The sequence below is a fragment of the Thunnus maccoyii genome, chromosome 9 (assembly GCF_910596095.1).
Source record: "Thunnus maccoyii chromosome 9, fThuMac1.1, whole genome shotgun sequence".
In the NCBI taxonomy this organism is placed as follows: domain Eukaryota; kingdom Metazoa; phylum Chordata; class Actinopteri; order Scombriformes; family Scombridae; genus Thunnus; species Thunnus maccoyii.
This window is the reverse complement of record NC_056541.1, coordinates 30,591,123-30,611,201: the sequence shown is the minus strand read 5'-3', so window position 1 is coordinate 30,611,201 and position 20,079 is coordinate 30,591,123. Positions and strand designations below refer to the sequence as shown.

General features: G+C 40.8%; 1 protein-coding gene and 1 long non-coding RNA gene across 3 annotated transcripts in view; both read right to left on the bottom strand.

Moving 5' to 3' along the window:
• Nucleotides 1–3,453: 3,453 nt before the first annotated feature.
• LOC121904166 lies at nt 3,454–6,060 on the bottom strand. 2 transcript variants are annotated; one of them, XR_006098176.1, is made up of 4 exons: nt 5,578–6,060; nt 4,888–4,981; nt 3,821–3,897; nt 3,454–3,671 (listed from the first exon to the last, which is right to left on the bottom strand). It is a non-coding gene; the product is annotated as an uncharacterized LOC121904166 (long non-coding RNA). The 2 variants fall into 2 exon arrangements; XR_006098175.1 differs by lacking the exon at nt 5,578–6,060 and having other exon boundaries at nt 4,888–5,476.
• Nucleotides 6,061–8,413: 2,353 nt separating this feature from the next.
• ak6 (adenylate kinase 6) overlaps nt 8,414–20,079 on the bottom strand; it is a 20,937-nt gene continuing 9,271 nt past the window's right edge. The window contains exon 6 of the mRNA XM_042420443.1: nt 8,414–9,049. Within this exon, the coding sequence (XP_042276377.1) occupies nt 8,860–9,049 (190 nt within the window). The 3' untranslated portion in view covers nt 8,414–8,859. The remainder of the gene's footprint in view (nt 9,050–20,079) is intronic.

Below are 20,079 nucleotides of genomic sequence, written 5' to 3'. Positions count from 1 at the left end.
TTGTGGCTCCGACTCTGTACAATAGGAGTTCCTCAAGATTTGTGCCAGCAATTTTACTGCACATTCTTACAATGCCTTCCAACCTATTCCTATTTTTCAGTTTGAGTGACCCAAACCAGCAGGTAAAAGAAAAGGTTAAAACAGACTCAATAAAGAGGTGTCAACATTAAAACTTCTGAGCTTTTGATAAAAGAACATAAGCTGGTGGGCCTTTCCACAGAGAGCATCAATGTTAGAATCAAATGTTAATTTGTTGTCAATTATTGTCCCCAGATACTTGTACTGCTGGACAACTTCAACAGCCTGGTCATGAATAAAAGCAGGAGGAATAGGCAGAGGCTTCTTTCTGAAGTCAGTTATCATTTCTTTTGTTTTAGACATATTTATGTCCAAGAAAGATTGTTTACACCAATCACTAAAATCATCTACCACTGGACCATGGTCAATGTCATCATCATTGAGCAGGGACATGATGACAGAGTCATCCACAAACTTAATGATGTGTCTACCTTCATGATGACACTCAGTGTATAAAACAAATAAAAGTGTTGAGAGGACACATCCCTGAGGGGAGCCAGTAGAATATAAAGGGACATTAGATAAGACACTGTTGACTCACTTTCTGAGATCTACCAGTTAAAAAATCAACAAGCCAACATATTAAGCCAGGGTCAATGTTGTGGATGCTGGTAAATCAAACTGCTAAAATGTGAGGTTGGATACAGTTAAAAGCTGAGAAGTTGATAAAAAGCAGCTGTACAAAATTCTTTGCACCATCCAGATGACCCAGGACCATGTTAAGTAGGTTGCTTGTGGCATCCTCAACACCCCTACCTGCCCAGTAAGCGAATTGGAGTGGGTCCAATTTTACCTGAGTTTCACCCAAAATCTCATCTTTTATAATTTTCTCAAAGGTTTTTATAACCACAAAAGTAAGTGCCACAGGCCATCACTCAAGTAATTGGGGGATTTTGGTGCTTTAGTCTTGGGCACAGGTACAATTACAGAATCCTTCCAGAGGCAAGGGACCCTATGAAGTTGAAGTGACTTCATGAAGATGGAGGGAAATATGTCAGCCAATGGATCTGCACAGTTCTTAAGAAGGTGACTGCCAATATTGTCTGGGCCAGGACTTTTCCTCTTTTTCACTCCCCTGAAGAGTTTAAAAACCATGTCCCTATCAACATATATCTCTTCCTGTTCTGGGCCAGCATTTCTAAAAGTTCCTTACTAAAATCATAAATATTAAAATGATTATAAAAGATGTTCAGATCATTAGCAAGTTCAGGGTTAGACTTGCCATCAAGGGAAATGGGACACCTGTTAGACTGCATGCCCATTATAGTCTTTACACCCTCCCATGTAGGGCCTTATTTGCCAGTGCTCAGCAGGGTTTCAACTTTGTCTTTATATCTAAGTTTAGGAACACCCTGCGGCGAGTGATATCCTCCTGGTTAAAACTGATGTTTCTCTGGTTAGTTATGTTTTTAACAGATTTGGACATCCATAGTTACTGCCGGGAAAAAATGATATGATAATTTCTCTACTAAAATTTTTCAAAAAGTATATATGTAGTAACAGTCTCCTAAGTTCATCCAAAAATGGAGCAAACACCTTTAAACAAATCCCAGTCTGTGCAAGTAAAGCAATCCTGGAGGCACTGGATAGAGTCCTTTGACCAAACTGGAACCAAGCATCACTCAGGTTTTGTTTCCTTCAGGACAGGTTTGTAGGTTAGAGCCAAATAAACAACATTGTGGTTGGACATGCCAAGAAGTGCTCTACACAAGGATTTGTAAACTCCCTTAATGGAACCATAACAAAGGTCCAGACATTTCATATTACTGCCCCATTCTCATTTCTCAGTTTGTATATCCTCAATTCCTTTCCCCACCTCCTCTCCTCACTTATATATGTACTTTTAATTCAAATCACAATGTGGCATAATGTGACAAGAATGTACGAATGTCAAACATTATTTTTGATTTAACACACACACACATGTGTATGTATGTGTATATACATATATATACACACACACATATATATATATGTGTGTGTGTGTGTGTGTGTATATGTGTGTGTATATATATATATATATATACACATACATACATACATACACACACACACACACACACACATATATATATATATATATATATACATATACACACACACACACATATACATATACAACATATATGAAGACAGCTACAGCATGCACCATATGGCAGTGGCATCAGGTGCAGCATGATATGCTTCAGCAGGAAAGACGCTGTTCCCAGCACTGGAAAGCGTAAATGGACCATGCCACCCTGCTCCAGGATGAGGTATTTATGAATGCTTCTTTTTAATGTAGTTGTAAAAGAGGGAGCTTATTTGATTTTTATTAAAGATAACCAACCACAGGTGGGAAGGTAATGCACATATGGACACATACATTTATTAGGGTCTCAGACATACAGCATGTTTGTCATAAAGGATAGAAAATTGTGTTGTACATTTTGACAACACATTTTACTGTGCAAAGTTTGCTGGCTCAAGGGTATAACCCATGTACACTTTAACAAATTGTATTCTTTCTGTAGGCTGAAAATCCACCAGCACCCATTTATAAATGCCTTAACAGCACCGTTCCTGTGCTACAGATTTACTTTGATGGGGAACAAGATATCCTGCATGATTACTGCCTCAGCCGTGACTCCATGGAGGCCTTGATGCGGTGCCTGCCACCTGAGAGGAGACAAGCCTGGGGACACCACATTACTATACTGATAACCATGTACTGGCTGGCACACGGTTTATCATACAGTGTGGTGTCCCAAGCCTTTCAAGTTCAACAGAGCCCCTGTCTGCAGGCTGGTCCACAAGGGAGTTGGGAAGATCGCTGTCCTCTGGCATGAGGTGATTGAACTGCCTGCTGCTTCAGAGCTGGAGGAGATTGGACACAGCTTCCAGCAGTTGTCCAACAGCCCTGTCTTTTTGATGGATGCTGTATACAGTACTGTGCAAAAGTTTTAGGCACTAAAAGTAAAGTGAGAATGCTTACAAAAATATTGCTATAAATTGTTTTAATTTATCAATTAACTTCTTACAAAGTTGAGTAAACAGCAGAAACCTAAATGAAATCGATATTTGCTGTGAGCAGCTTTGCCTTTAAAACAGCAGCAGTTCTCCTCGGTTCACTTTAACACAGTTTTTCATGGTAACTTGCAGGTAGGTTGTTGTAACCATCCTGGAGAAAGAATGTTCTTCTGTGGATTTATTATTTAGTCCATCTCAGATGCTTCTTCATGTAATCCCAGATTGACTCCATGATGTTGAGATCAGGGCTCTGTGGGGGCCATACCATACCATCTGTTGCAGGACTCATCATTCATCTTGTTGCTGAAAATAGTTCTTTATGACTCTAGCTGTATGCTTGGGGTCATTGTCATGTCATGAATAAATTTGGGACCGATCAGACACCTCCCTGATGGTATTTCATAATGGATAAGAATCTAAACATCTAGGGTGCCTAAAACTTGGCACAGTTTCTGCTGAGTCCATGACGATGGGAGGATCAATAGATGGCCTCCCACCAATGGCCTCAGCCTGGCAGAAAAATACAGACAAATGGCTTCTATGGCCTCTCCCCTGTCAGTCCCTGACCCAGTTGTGGGGCACTCCTACAGGAACACAAGCAAGGGTTGAAGTTATCCAACAGTATGCTGAGCACACATAAAAATGTGTATCACCGACAAACATAAATCCAAGGGGAGACATCACACATCAGTGAACATTTACCAATAAAAATGAAACCATACCATAGACTTACCTTTTATGTTGTCCCACTTTTTTGCCACTTGTGTGGGGCTGACAACACCTGCAAGGGCCTTCTTCTGAAGAATTTCCCTGAGTGATACAAGAGATGTTACTGGCTAACTCAGCAAGTAGTTAGGTCTACAGCCACAACAGGTGTCAACTCACATGTAAATAGCAATTACTATTGAATTTATGAGTTTCAGGAGATATTAAGATACCAGTTGTCAGCACCAATACATCAAGGCTATAGCTGCTGTTGCCCTGAGATGACTTTTGTCGTGATTTGGCGCTATATAAATAAAAATTGATTGATTGATTGATTAAACAGGAAGTTGTTGTAAATCCACTTTACACTGTCCAATCTGCCCCAAATGTCTCATATTTGATGAGTCCAGGCCTGAACACATCTACATGTCAATATGTAATCATAGTCATAGTGCCACCTACTGACAACAGGAAATCAGCCTCATTTGACAAACATCATCCGATTTACATGAAATTTACATGATGTGGTCTACACATGATATACAGCAAAGTGATGTATAATTAGTGGGTGTTCTCTAGCGCCACATAGTGGACACAGAAAGTGATAGTTATCTCCTACATGTAGTGTCCAATATTCATGAAAATATATATCCATGTCAGCTGCCCTCTGGTAAATGTATTGCTGTATCATGTTGCTCTGCAATAACACCAGTTCAACTGTGGCGTCATTTGACACCGCAGTGCACCCCGGCATGCGCAAAGGAACGAGGGCCCAATCATCGCTGCTTGCAGCTTTATTTAATATTAGATCCTGACCAGTCCTCTCGGCATGTCTGGAGATAATCAATGAAGTTATGCTGCTTCCCTCTTGTTTCCCTGTACAGTGTTTCCTGTTGTGATTTGGTGCTATATAAATAAAAATTGATTGATTGATTGACTATAGATCATATCTTTACAATCCAGAAAAATGTCTCTGTCAACATCATGACATGTAGAAAGATCTCAAGGTTGCAGTGAACATTAATGGCATATGTTAAAAGCAACAACAGTTACAGATTACAGTATCAAGCACTATATAGAAATTCAGTAACTCACTCCCTGGCTCTTTTGGCTGTGTGGCTTTTGCTGGTAAGCAGGTGATTATTTTCTGCCCTCAACCTGATAAGGGTGAGCGTTTCATCATCAGTCCCTGCAAGAAGTGACAAAGTAAAATAGATCTCAAATGTACCTTACAGCCCTGATTGCAACTGTCATCACAGGACTATACTTTTAGAATGACATTTGCAGATTACATAATGGATAATTGACTATTATATGACAACATGAAATACAGCAAATCAGTGCTGAATGCAAGAGAATGTTCTCGTTGATATAATTTGACATTGGCAGCTGTTTGCACTTGTAGACATAATGTCACGACTATAGCAGTTGAATTGGATGTAGCCTACATTCAACAATAAAAACATAATGTCAGGGTGAAATGTCATTAAGTAATGTGGTTAGAACAGCGCCTTATGAGGGGCTGCACAATCAATTTAAGGCAGAAGGTTTGATCGCGCATTTCATCATCTCAAACTAATGTAGAATTGGATTCCAGTGGTGGCTGCGTATATTGTTTCTATGAAATCTATTTCTGCTCTAATAACTAATACAACTTATGAATACAAAAGGAACACTTTGTAAAGTCCTGTGCTCTAATAACTAATACAACTTATGAATACAAAAGGAACACTTTGTAAAGTCCTGCTTCCGCCATGGTTTGTGCATTCAAGCTGTGTGTCACACCTCTTTTATATGTCACCGGTGCCAAAAAGACTTCCGCAAAGGATACAGCTGTGCATCCTCGCTCAAGCCTCCTCTCTCCTCTTGATGCATTTTACAAATTGAGACATCCTTAAACATGGCGCTGAGATCGATTTCCGGGTCACAGGACAGAGTAGAGAGGAGATGAGGAGGCACAAAATAGAGAAATGAGAATGAGAGCAGAGAAGAGAAGTAGTAGTGACAGTAAAAACTTGGTAAAAACCAGCCAACCAACAGGGTAAACACAACTGCTGCTGTTGTCACTAGTAGTCAAGTGCCAACATGCCAGCAGTCGATAGAGGTAGAGGAGGTTGCTCCTCTATTTTTGAGAGGCAAGGGGGAGATGATCAAAATATATAAAAGAGTAATTGGTTGAAATACCCCATTACCAAATCATTTATAAAATAATTTATCTGTCTTCTCTGGAAAAAAATCCATTATTGAAATTCTGATCAAAATGCTTCAACAGCGCCACCTGCAGGGCAGGCAAGAGGAGAAAGGGCAGTGTGTGTAAGTGGTGGTGGGGGGCAGAGGAGGATGGGCTCCTGCTGTCTTCCTAAGGGCGGGATCTCTTATGTCAATCTAATGTACTGTATTAATGTAATGGCCAAAATTTATAAAATGACACTCCAAGGGAGGATGTCCTCCCTAACCAGTCAACAACCAGAATACAATATTGACATCACATTGGTCCAATGACAGTTTCCAAATTTCATCTTCAAATCTCTACAACTGCATGTGATAAAGCGATAGTCCAAAATTCTTTTTTTCAGATTTAGAGGTAATGTTTCACTTCCTTTGTTGAGCAGTAGATAGCTGCTTCCATTAGCCAACACAACAGTTAGATTGTTGTAGCGGACGGACTGTTGTTGAGCTAACAGGAGAATGGATTTTGACTGGGCAGCACAGCGCAGCAGCGACAGGACGGTGCCGGGGAGCGGCTGGAGAGCTCCTTTCTGCTGGTGCAGCCTCGGGCCTCACTGCCTCAGCTGTTAGGGCTGGACCCTCAGCGGGACTACGTGGTGTGCTGTGGCCTGACATACCACTGCTCTGAAGTGAACTCCTCTCAACAACAATAGTATATAGTTAACAACATAATTTAAATGAAACAACCTGGAGAGATAGCTTGTTTGTCATTGTTGCTAATGATAACAGACTGGTTAACCAGCAGCAACAAAGTTCTGTTAACTAACTAACAAGATGACCAACAGCCACACATGGACGTTATGACATGGATACTTGGATAGAGAGAAGACGACATCAGATAACATGAGTCAGATACAGCTTCTTTCTCTCTGTCTCTTTGGTTGCTAATTTCATCTCTGATGATTAAATGTCTCCGACTGTTTTGTGAATTTATCTCCTTAAACAAGAATGCAGCAGAGATCATATAATGTGCTGTTGGTAGTTTGTTTAAGTCACAGCGAGCTGTCTGGACTCACTCATTTATTTAGAATTGATCCAGTTTTTAATTTATTGGTTGTTCAGTCACCTGTTGATGTTGTGTGATTTGTGAATGAGTGTGCAGGAGGTCTGGCTTCTTGTTGTGACATTTTCTTTTGTTCATTTTTAAGCTAAGTCGTATATTGAGTAATAAGCTTAAAGTAACTAGGATAACAAGTGTTAACATGTCAGCTTTGTTAGATAAGAGTGTGTGAGTCATGTATTTGATACATGCTTTAATACTTTCTGATGTGAACCTACACTTTTAGATCTATGAATGTTTTTAGTGTTTTTAGTGTGGTACTTTATAAACATAGCACAAAAAGTAAGGACATTTGTGTTTGGTAGATTATTTCTTTGATGTAACAATGCTTCTTGGCAATAAATCTTATACCGTTGGAAAGCCTGTTTATTTCCCTTTTAAATGGTGCCACATTCGTAAGGAACATTTATTTGTGGGATAAGCAGCAGAGCTGAGTATGTGGCTTGCAACTCTGTCATGCACAGAGGCCTTTAGTTTCCTAGACGTTACCCTGGGGTTTCTTGTGGCCTCCCAGAGTATTACATGCCTGCTCTTGGTGTGATCTTTGTTGTTCGACTACTCCTGAGGAGGGTAACGATGGTGTTGGACGTCTTCAATTTGTACACGATCTGCCTGACAGTCGACTGATGGAGTCTAAGCTCTTTAGAAATGGTTTTGTAACTCTTTCCAGCCTGGTGAGTATCAGAAACTCTTCTTCTAAGGTCCTCAAAAATATCCTTTGTTTGAGCCATGACATATTTCCACAAACCTGTGTTGTGAAAGTCAGAGTTTGATAGTGAAGACCCAGATTTCTCTACTTTAAATAAGGCAGGGCCTCTCAGACTCACACTTGATTGTCATCCCATTGATTGAAACACCCGACTCTAGTTTCCCCTTCAAATAAATTGATAATCCTAGAGGTTCACATACTTTTGCGACGCACAAATATGTAACATTGGATCATTTTCCTCAATAAATAAACAACTATAAGGTCTTTGTCTCATTTGTTTAACTGGTGATCTTTATCTAGTTTTATGACTTGAATGGAAATTAGATGACATTTTAGGTCATATTTATACAGAAATAGAGCAAATTCTAAAGGGTTCACAAACTTTCAAGCAGCATTGTATGTTACCTTTGTCACTGGGAGCATGTTAGCATGCCTGCATTAGAATTTAGCTAAAAGAACCACTGTGGCCAAGTTCAGACTCACAGAGCAGCAGGCTTGGCTGAAGACTCTTATTCTTGCCTATTTTTCTGTTATGCTGTGAAGTAATTTGTAACATTTGTTTGGGGACGTTTATTGTTATTGTTATTGGTACTTAACAGCTGTCAATACCCAGGGAGGTTTAATACTTTGTGAGAATGCTGTTTCCCAGTGATCATTTATTTATAAAAAATGATGACATGAATGCAGCAGTGTATGAGTACTTGATTGATTTGACTTGACACTAGTTGCACTAATAAAAAATAAAATATTTTACAAAGTAAGATATGCATGTTTCAGGCTATGGGTAATCAGATAGCTGATGTCAGAAGTTCCTTGTGCTTGTTACTGTGTTCTATGTCTTTCAACTGCTTTAGAGTCCAACCATTTTAGAGTGACTGGGCCCAGAAACACTCCCTGCAAACTACATTCAGGAAAAACAGCCCAGTGAAGTAATAATTATACTTTGAGCATGCAGCCAAACTTTATGGTGGCAAAATCTATGAAAATATAAGCAGGCTGGAAAAGAATTAGAAATCATCTTTAACTGTCTGAATTTCTATGTGACAGTCCTGCGACAGGAGTCCAGCTTCTAGTTATGGTCTTTCATCCACTGCTCAGTCCACTGCACTATCTGCTCCAGGTTGCACTCCAGGTCCTCAGGAGTGTTGCTGGGCAGCTGGTGGACGATCTCCTCTCTGTAGGCCTCCATGGCTTCCTCGTAGATGGTCTGGAAGATTTCACACTGCACATTGTCCTGCAGCTTCTTCCCCGTGTAGCCCCTATCAGTAACACAGGAGGAGTGAGACAGACATGAATATGAATAGCTTTTTACATCATTTAGTGAAGTAAACAGACAACCTAAACTTATCATTAAGGTTAGAAAACAGAGTAGTGAAATAAACAGGGATTAATCAAGCAGTACTGTCTGATTCTTTTTCCCCACCAACTACATTGGTGACTAGACATGAGCATGTTCAAGACATGGACGAAACGCTACAAACAATGAGTGGAGCTGATTATTGTGACTTAAGAAACAACAATATGGATTTATGTGTGTTTATTTTTAACAATAGAAAATAGGTGAAAATGTTCGTTTATAAAATAAAGATTAGAGTCTTTTCTTTTATCTGTTAAATTGTCCCCTTTTCTCATGGCACCCTTTGCCTCACAGGTATGCTGTGATGTTCTACTGGTGTATGCCACATAAAAATGGCATACTGCTTGTGATCCACTGACAGATACCACTTTTCACTGGCAGGTACAGTACATGTAAAACTAGCTTATAATGTTATATTTGAAGATAATCACTCAGTATGCAGCTTTCCGAGACAAACACTAATATTTTAGTGGTAATGTTAGATAAGCTAATGGGGTTAGCTTGGCCCATGTTTGAATAACAATCCATATCCACATTAAATAGTTTGTTGATTATGCTAGAGTGTTAATTCTGGAATATGCTTCTGATTTGACCATTTACTATAGTTACACGGCTGGCCACTGTGTCAACTATCTGAAGTCATGCAGTGCAACTGAGTCACATATGCCATCATCACAGCAGTGGCATATACCAGAAAGAATAATTATATGCTGGTGGGGAGCGGTATCTCTTAGTAGACCATGAATGACATGCTGTTTATAAGTGGCGTACACCAGTAGAACAGCAGCAGTGTACCAATACGCACCAGTGACATACCACTAGGAACAGGCTAAACACTAGTGTGAAGTGGCATACAATTAGTGCATGGTGGTAGAGAGTGGCATCTGTCAGTGGAAATCCAGTCACTTTTGAGTGGCACATGCTGTTTAAAAAATGGCACACAGCAGTGGTATACCATACCCAGCAACAATATATGTCACTAAGAATAGGTGTATGCTGGTGAGGAGTAGTATCTGCCAGTGGAAGACAAATGACATGCACCAGTAAATCAACAGAGGTATACCAATAGTCAACAGTCAGAATCTGCATATGCCACTAAAACTAGACTGGCATATCGTCAGCCAGTGCTGCGTCAGAATCTGCATATGCCACTAAAACTAGACTGGCATATCGTCAGCCAGTGCTGCTTCAAAACAAAGCCCTCATCATAATGTAAAAATTATTCATAGACACAAAAACCTGAAATCATACTGGGACTGGCACCACAGTCCACTCCACAGACTCATTAAAGTTAAACTGGATACATTAGATACACTCCCGTGACACTGCTTCAGACTTCGGTGAGATCAATAACCGCTGTTTACACTCTCTGTGTACACTCTCTCCTTCTCTATATTCTTCTCTAACCTTTTCATTTATCTTACTATGTTATTATCTGTGCTTAGTTCACATATCACTAGATTCGCTAGTTTTCTTTCTGAAACGTCACTAGAGTTAGTGGGTAGGCTTTTAGTTGCTACTCTGTTTACTTAGCTTTGAGCAATCATGTTGAATATTATATCTCAAGTTGCAAATCTGTTGATATGTTGTATTACATATAATATTGTATACTGTCATTGTAAAAACTGTATGTTATGCAGTCTGAGACCGAATGTAATCATGCATGGATATAGGTAGTCTAAAAATCAGTGAAAGTCTCAAATTTAAAAACAATGACTATACAAGGGGCACAAATTTCAGCCTTTATTTGCAGTCATAACACATGCTATCTACCTAAGCATACACTGAGTTATCCATATATTTTTTATAACCATTTACATGCATGGAAGTACTCTCTTAGTGTGTAACTTTGGCCATACTTCTGTGTTTGTTAAGACTGCTCGGTGGACTTCACATTGTCTATCTCAGACCAGCATCTCAAGTTCTGCACATCCCCCTGACCCACAGTTGTGCTCAGTCTACACACAGTGGTAGGACCCTGCATGACAGGATCATGATTATTGCCAGACAGCTGGCCGAAAAGATGTGCAGGATGAGATGACTCAGTGTGATGAGATTGGCTACTTCATGCGTCAAAACGATGCAGGTTGCTGTGCTTTACACTGGCATCGCCCAAGAAACATTTAACATCCTTGTGTCAACACTGGAAGGATATGCTAGTAATTAATCTACAGTGTCTGTGTGAGATCAACTTGTCATGCAGCACATCAAGGCCCACCTCACTGCTAAACTAGATCCCTTACAGTTTGCATACAGACTGAACAGATCCACCGAAGATGCAATATCTATCACACTCCACCTCGCTCTGTCACATCTGAAAGGGAAGAAGACCTATGCCAGGATCCTCTTCATCAATTTCAGCTTGGCATTTAATACCATCATACCACAACAGCTGGTGGAGAAGCTGGGGTTACTGGATGTGGACACTGACACCTGCAACTAGGTCCTCGACTTCCTCATGCAGAGGCAGCAGACATTCCGCATTGGCAGCCACACATCAAAATCCATCTAGTGAGCACAGGTTCACCCCAGAGCTGCGTCCTGAGCCCCCTGCTTTTCACCCTGCTAACACATAACTATACTGCCAGATTCAACACCAACCACATCATCAAGTAGTGGGTCTTGTCAGCAATGATGATGAATCTGCATACAGGATGGAAGTGGAGCAGCTAATGGCCTGGTATGGATCCCATAATCTCTCCCTCAACGTCAACAAAACTAAGGAGATGGTGATTGACTTCAGGAGGGACAATGGGCAACATCATACCATTGATGGTGCCACCGTGGAGATGGTCAATAACATCAAGTTCCTAAGAGTACACCTAGTGGATGACCTGACCTCAACTAATAACACCTTGGCCATCATTAAAAATGTGCAACAACACCTCCATCCTCTCCGCAGACTTAAAAAGGCAAGTCTCCCCATTCCAGCCCTCATTACTTTCTACAGAGGCACCATTGAAACATGCTAATCTACGGCCCTACTTCCTGGTTCAGTAATTGATCGTTTCTATTTTCTGTACCTTTGGTTTTGATTTGAGTGGGTATGTTTGCTCAAAAGATTTGTGCTTTGTCTGTAATGGTGCTTCACAATCGCCACATTCTTGGAACTTATGAAAAACTGGTTTTGAACTGCTTGTGGAAGTATTTGTTCTGTTTTATGTGCATAGGTACAGTCATTGTGTATTGGGCTGAGCGCTTCCGAAACGGGGGATGACCTACGCTCAACCATGTACTCGAATGCCTCCTGTGTAGACACAATGGTTCACTCACTGCTGCTGATCTGCTAAACGTGCTGCTCACGCCATTTTTCCTCAAAAGATTTGTGCTTTGTCTGTAATGGTGCTTCACAATCGCCATGGTCTCAGAGCATTTGAGACAAACTGGTTTTCAACTGCCCTTGGAAGTATTTACTCCTTTTAACGCGCAAAACTACAGACATTGTGTAATGGGATCTGAACACTTCCAAAACGTGGGTGATCTACTCTAAACAATGTACCTTAAAGCCTCCTGTGTAGACACAACGATTCACTTGCTGCTGCTCATGCTATGCTTTATGTCTAGACACGGGTAAGAGTGTCCATTCTTGATTAAAAGCTCAGTTTTTGCTGTCTACTTTTCTCTTTTTAGAACACTTTTCTCTGACTCGTGTCAGACCTCATCTATGCTCTCTCCCTGACATGCTGGAGTCAGTCGGCAGAGCCCTGAAGCTCTGCCCTGCCCTGAAGCTCCGCCCCCCCGCTGGCAGCAGCCTGAAGTCCACCATCACTCACTTAAATAAGGGGAAGATCTTAACCAAACAATCTAATGTTAAAGATCCAAGTAAGTGCTCTACGGATGAGTGTCATTGAGCAATATCTTATTTTGTAAAATGTCTGGTGTAACCGGTAACACCGTTGTTGTCACGAGTATAATAGTCGGTGGGAAAATTTCCTCACCATGGCATCCCTACAGACACACAGACATACAGACAGTGATTCCTTCCTTTAGTAGATATATAGATAGTTGCCACAAAAGGAGGGGCATATGTGCTCACATAGAAATTTGTCACTTGTGGCTGCACAAACGGGAACCTTTTTTGCAGAGCTTGCTGTAAGTCTGATTTTCTTACAATTGTGCCACAAATCAGATGCACTTTGCTCTTGTTTCTAATTCTAGTTGAGCTGCTTGTGCATCACAAACTTCAACGCATGCCTGGTAGAATGTCTTGCATGAGTCACAGCTGAGATCATAACTGTGTGGCTGGTGTGACTGAAAAATCTTGACATCAACTGCACTTCACTCCTGCTAGGTTGTTCTGTTGATGGCATAATAAACACTTTTCAGTTGTTCAGTTCAGTTGTTTTTGAGGACAAAAAGTGGTTGATGGGGGCTTTATCAACACTGTCTCTGATGTCTTTGTATGACAGATGATGTGGTGTATTTGGGAGTGATTGAGTCACTACAGTCCTACAGTTCACGTTGCATTGCTGTTCTGCTTTGTGGTGCCTGAAGTTAATCTGACTCAGACATTCAGGCTCAAGGTCCTTTGTTGTCCCTACATTCCACCTGCACTGCTCATCTGTACATGCAAGCCCTGTCTTTCCACTGTCCACTGCATTCTGCACCTACAATAATGACATCAATAATATCTTCATCATTTTCTACACTTACTATTGATATTACTATTAAGCACAAAGCATATATCCTTTTTGGCAAAAAAATCACTTATGAATACCTTCCAGAGAATAGCTCAACTCCACTTTCCTTCAGCATTACCCATTACCCAAGCTCTATATTCAGCTTGACTGACACTCTGGTTGGGCTCTACTGCTGCCTTCAGAAATATAAAGTTGCTGTTTCTTGAACAGTACTTTACCTATTTTGTTGCTATGCAGGTAATTATATGCTTCTGTGCTTTTGTAATTCAGTAATTCTTCGCCATCAACACTGTTGTGCCATGCATGTGGCCAGAACAAAGAGCTGTCGCCATGTTTGTTTTTTGGAGCCAGAAGTGACCATATTTGGACAAGAGGGTGGACCATGGTGCTAGCTGCTAGCTTGGTTAGCACAGCACATTTACAATCTATGGTTAACAGAGTACAAAAAGTACTCACCGGAAAAACTGAACATCCGACTCCTTAGAGGGTCTTTTATCACAACCAAATTCTGAACAGGACTTTTTAGGTGACCAAAATGTTACAATTAACTTTAATGAACTGAAAACACACTGAAATAGCAGCAGCTACACCTATACTCTGTGAATCTGGGGTTACGCCATGGTTACGTTATGTAATCAAAGTTGCTGCCTTGGTAGCAAATTGTCAATCACAACATAGCCACGCCCTAAAGCATATGCTGCTATGTCATCAATTTTACCCTAAATGGGGCCATAATTTACAAAATGAACATTGTGATGCATTGAAGAAGACTTGATGCTAGCAATTGAGACCATAAACTCAATGTGTTTACTGAGGTAATAAATCAAGTGAGAAGTAGGGTAATTTTCTCATAGACTTCCATACAATTGGACTTCTTTTTGCAGCCAGTAGAGTTTCCCCCCTGCTGGCCATTAGAGATAATGCAGGTTTAAGGCACTTCTGCATTGGCTTCACTTTTCAGACCGGGAGCTACCCGCTTGAATCTTACCCCTTCCTGCAGAGGACAGATGAAGGATAACCTCTGTGGCCTGCTCGTCTTTAAGTGAGTCGACTCACTGTTCTCTCTGCCTGCCCGCCAAGAAGACCAGCTGCCACAACTAGGGATGCCATGGTGAGGAAATTTTCCCACCGACTAATAAACTCGTGACAACAACGCTGCTTGGAACCACCTCGCCTGCCATCCGTAGAGAGACACACCAAGAGCAGGCTGAGCAGGCAGAGAGCAGGAGAGTTGCTGCTGAAAACAAGCACCGAGACCCGGAGACATGAGAGCAGCTGCTGACTAACAGCTAGCGTTATGTTTGTTTACAGCAGCAGGACGGAGAACAGATGTCTTACTCTTCTACTTTTTGTTGTGAATCTGCTGCTGCTGCAGATGCTCCCAGAGGTGACACTGTCAGTTTATAATTGTAGCATCCGTCGTCTGACTAAGTATTGATAACCCGCTTGATACTTTACAAATGGGAGTTTTTTTATTTGATGAACGTGGGTTACACAAACGCGCTGATACATGAAAATTCAATAAATGGGGTTGTTTCTATAGGAAAAAAGCACGGTGTAACTACGGTATGGATGGTGGGCAAGTAATGTAATCGGTGTATGTCCCAACACTGTGTAACACTGGTAACATTGACCACCACGGCAAGCCTAGCCACAACCCGCCCACAACATGAGGACACTAGCCTCCGGATCCAGCCGAGGAACCGAGTTTAGACCTAACTGACAGACTACACAGTCACCTACCCCTAAACGGTCCAGGTAAGAGGCTACGTCTGGGCAGTTATAGGTTATTAACATGTTGTTATTTTAAGCTTGATTGCTAATTGTGAAACCACGGACACGCCTAATTGTGCTACTGTGATTGCTTTTGAAGTATTATTGCTGCTGCTGTTCTGGTTGTGTTTATCACACTTAACTGATTTTGGTGCTTGGACTGCTTTGTGTAAGCTTGCCATTGTGTGGAAGACCGTGGGTTGCATTTTATTCGTTGAAGCCACATCTCTGTGGAAATACAAGTGCCACTTTCTCCTCACGATTGCTAAGATCTTTTGTTCTATGACGCTTTCACCCTATTGACCTCACTTGACATAACCTCACGTGGTTCACACCCACCAGCTTGTCCAGAACTCTTGCGCGACTTGACCCCATATTGTTCACGTCCATTTTATTTGTTGCACGCATGCGCACACACACGTGCGTATGTTGTTTTGTTGTTTATAACTGCCATTGTTTATGATTGCTTGCTTTAGTGCAGTTGAAAGATAGATGTTTGTTAATTGAAGTGTTATTGATTTATAATTGATATTACTAAAGTTAATAAACTTTGATGTGCATTTAAAGAAAAGTTTCCTGTGATTGTTAGTATACATACTGTGACAGCTTGGTGACAGGGTCAATGCTCGAATTCAAACCTTCACTGTTAATCCTGTAATGTTAATATCTCTCAGATGTTGACATTCTTGGATGAACACCCCTTCTTGAGATGATATTCCATTGGCATCTCTCTAATCTTCAGTTTGTTTGTTCCATAAGCACATGAGCGTCCGAGCTGTGTGCCCCTCTCTCCTCTCCCTCTCTATCCCTTTTTATCCTCCCATCCTCTCTTGTCTCTCAGGCATCTCTTGCTGGACCAGCACCCATCCTGGAACTGCTCTGATTCCCTGGCTGTCAGTGCCAGAGGTTTCCTGAGGTTTTGGATCTGGTTCCCCATCCTGCAGGAGTTCAGCCTCACCTTATATCTCTATCTCTCTGAATGACGTCTTTCTCCTTCTCCCTCTCCTGTGTCACCCTTCTCCCGTGTACGTGAATGGTGTGATGTGAGTCTCCCTGTGCGCATGTGTAGTCTGTCCTCCTGCCAGGTCTCCATAGTGACTAAGGTTGCGTGGCTCAGGTGTTATTCTGTTCTGGTGGCAGCTGGAAGCTGCTTGGCATCCTCTTCCAGGGTTCCACCTTTATAAGACTCAGGCGCAGCGCATAAGCATTTTTTCACGGCGCCTTAGCTGAATGAACAGAAGAAAACTATGCTGAGAGTCTCTACCGCGTTTTGCTGTCATTTCTGGTTGAGCTGCCTCTGTCCTCTGCTCTCTGTGTTGAGTTTGACCGAGGGCGGGGCTCAGCTCCTCACACACACACACACACACACACACACACACACACACACACACACACACACACACACACACACACAGACACTGAACTAGGTGAAGTGAAAGATAAAGTTTTACTCGAGTTGATGACAACTCGACGCTTGTTACTATGAGTGAAATAAAAGCCAATAAGTAATTTATCAAAACACCTGTTCAACAAGCATAAACATGTAGAAAAGTGATATTTTCATCTGCTTAAACTGTAGTCTCACGGTTACACAACTTCAGTGTGCTGATTAGGCTAACAGCAAATTGTCATGAACAAGCTAAAAGGAAAGCTGTCTGTATGTAGTCTAACTGTTTATCTTTGCCACGAATCTTAAATGTGGCAAATTCTTGGCAAATTCTTGTAAACTCAGCTCCCGGCTGATACGGCAGCCCCTCTCCCAGACCAGACCCCCCTCTCAACCAGCAGCAGACGGAGGAGGACAGAGGACAGGATGAAGGACTGATACTGACTGATGTCTGTGTTCTTCATTCTTTCTACACTTCACTCAGTATTTTCAATGTTAGGAATATTATTTATTTTACTGATGTTTTAGCTTTGTTTCCAGTGAGATATTGAGTTTATATAGTGATTTTGCTGTTGTAAACTTTAACGTTGCCGCAATAGAAACAGTATTTAGCTTTATTTAAAAAATAAATCAATTCTAATTAGTGGTGTAATGGAACGTAGTTGACCCGTGATCCATACGGTTTGCCCCCCCCACAGTTCAGCAAGTATGTGAACCGTGGATTAACTGCAAAATTTAATATCTCATTGGGGACAAAGTAAACAAACTGCTGTAAGAACAAGTCATAGACAGACAGCGTGTCGCTAACAGGGATTCTGAAGAGCAACGACTAAACCAGCATCTAACGGGTCCGAAGTGACATCTGCAGGTATGTTTACATGATGTTTAATGTGCTGCAGCTGAGCAGCTAATTAGCTATCTAGCTGCTAACTGACATTAGTGGTGCACTTTTCCCCAGTGAATGTTTGTTTGGTGGTTCATTCAACAATCTAAGCTGCAGAACAAGATGTGTGTTCATGTTTGTAAGTTATTACCAAGTTCTGATGATGTGGATACAGGCTGTTGTTTCATTCACTACCGTTCTTAAAGGAAGAAGGTATCATGCCTCATGTTGCTTTTTAATTTAAAAGTTGAGTATTGAATATTTTATATATTTTAAGGTTGGACATCTTGAATGTTGTCATTTAAGACTTGCTTTAAATGTTTTACAGAATAAATGGAAAGCAAAGTTATATTTTGTGCACATTATATTTGTCTCTCTTTTTTTTTTTTTGCTGATCCGACCCATGATTCAAAACCGTGACACGATCCCAACTGTGCGCCGTGTGTTTTGTGATCCAATGTATCCCTAACTCTAATCCTGTTCTGAATTTATTCTTTTTTTTAAATAATCGTTTAAAAACCCCCAATTCTTTATTAATGGAAAAGAACCAGTAAGAGTATTGATAAAGAACTAGACTGATAAGAGTATGGATGAGATAAAGGCTGCGGTCAAAAAGTCCCTCCTATGGTCTTTTCCTAACCACTTTTCCTTGACCCTGATGGAAAACATCACGAGGTCATGGAAAGATGTGAAGGAGAAGTCATAAGAATTTAGGAAAAGAGAACCACAGTGCTAAAACAATCTGACTGCACTTAACACTGGGCTACCTAATTATGCGGTGGCGGGTGTTATTGACATGGGTCTGCTGTGGTGAAACTACAATGTTCTGAAGATGGACTACAAAAAGCACATCTTATATAATTTGTGCCGGTCATTCTTACTGCGTTGTTTAATGCAGGCTATATACACGTGGACAACACGGTGAAAAATATTACCTCATTACCAAGGGTAGAATTGAATTTTAAAAAGGAATATAGGCTACCAGTCACAAAATGAAACGAAACCGTCACATTGAGAATGCTTGCTCACACTCACCCTCCTGAATCACAATTATTGTAAAAATATTGAAAATAAATGTAAATGTGTGCAAGATAGGCATGTTAGACCTACAAATCCACTACTGTACATATCATCACTTAAGTTTCAAACATGTTGAATTAAAAACATAATCTGACAAAAAACGTCTCATATCCCTTTTTCTGTGTTATGTTTAATATGCTGATGATAATCTGTTATTAGCCTGTGCATAGAATAGTTTAAGAGCCACCACACAACTCAATACACACCTTGAAATGTTAACTTGATTTTGCTTTGAAGTTGTGATGGTTGATACAGGCTGTGGGTCTGTGTACCCTCCATCCAAAACAAGATAAACAAATATACGATGCATTATTTTGTTTTTCCATTGTTGTTTTTTTTTTTTGTGAATTAAAAAAAAAAACAACAACAAAAAAAACGCATATTCACATGCTTTTCCTGTTTTCGTCCTCAAATCGGCAACTGGAATAGAAATTAAACCAAAATAAAATAAAATCGCTTTTATTGCTATATCTATATTATCTGCCCCTAATGCAAAACATTGTCAGGAACATGATTTCAGTTGAGGGTGCGGGGGTGCTGACTATTACCCCCCCCCCCCCCCCCCCGCAGATATTTTATTATATACCTGCAGCGATCCCACCACAGCAGAAATGGCGTGTCTTGATATTTAATTAATGACGTTACACTGCTGTGCCTTGTGCATAATTGTGCACAGCATCTCTCTCAATGGGGGTGATCCCTACAAGTATTTCATTAACTCAAGCAGATATCTTTCAACGTTACACTCATTTTAGTGCCAAATTCCCTCTTTTTGTTATAATGCTTCCAACTGCAGCTCAACAGGGAAACACTGTACATGGAAAGAAAAAGTGGGAAGCAGCGTAACTTCACGCACTGAGAGGACCGGTTAGGATCTTATATTAATTCATGTTTACTGACAGCGTTTCCCGGTTTCATTTCCCCATTAAGAGAGACACTGTGCACATTTATGCATGAGGCACAGCAGTGTAACTTCATTGATGCTACAGCAAGCATAGTCAATGAGCGTTTTTGTAGAGATGCAGTAAGGGCAGATAATAATGCAAAGATATAACAGTAAAAGCGAAAAACAAGTTGTTTTCTGGTTTTGGTTTAATTTCTATTCCAACTGCCGATTTGAAGACGAAAAGAGGAAAGCACATGAATTTCTGTTTTTAATTCACACGAAA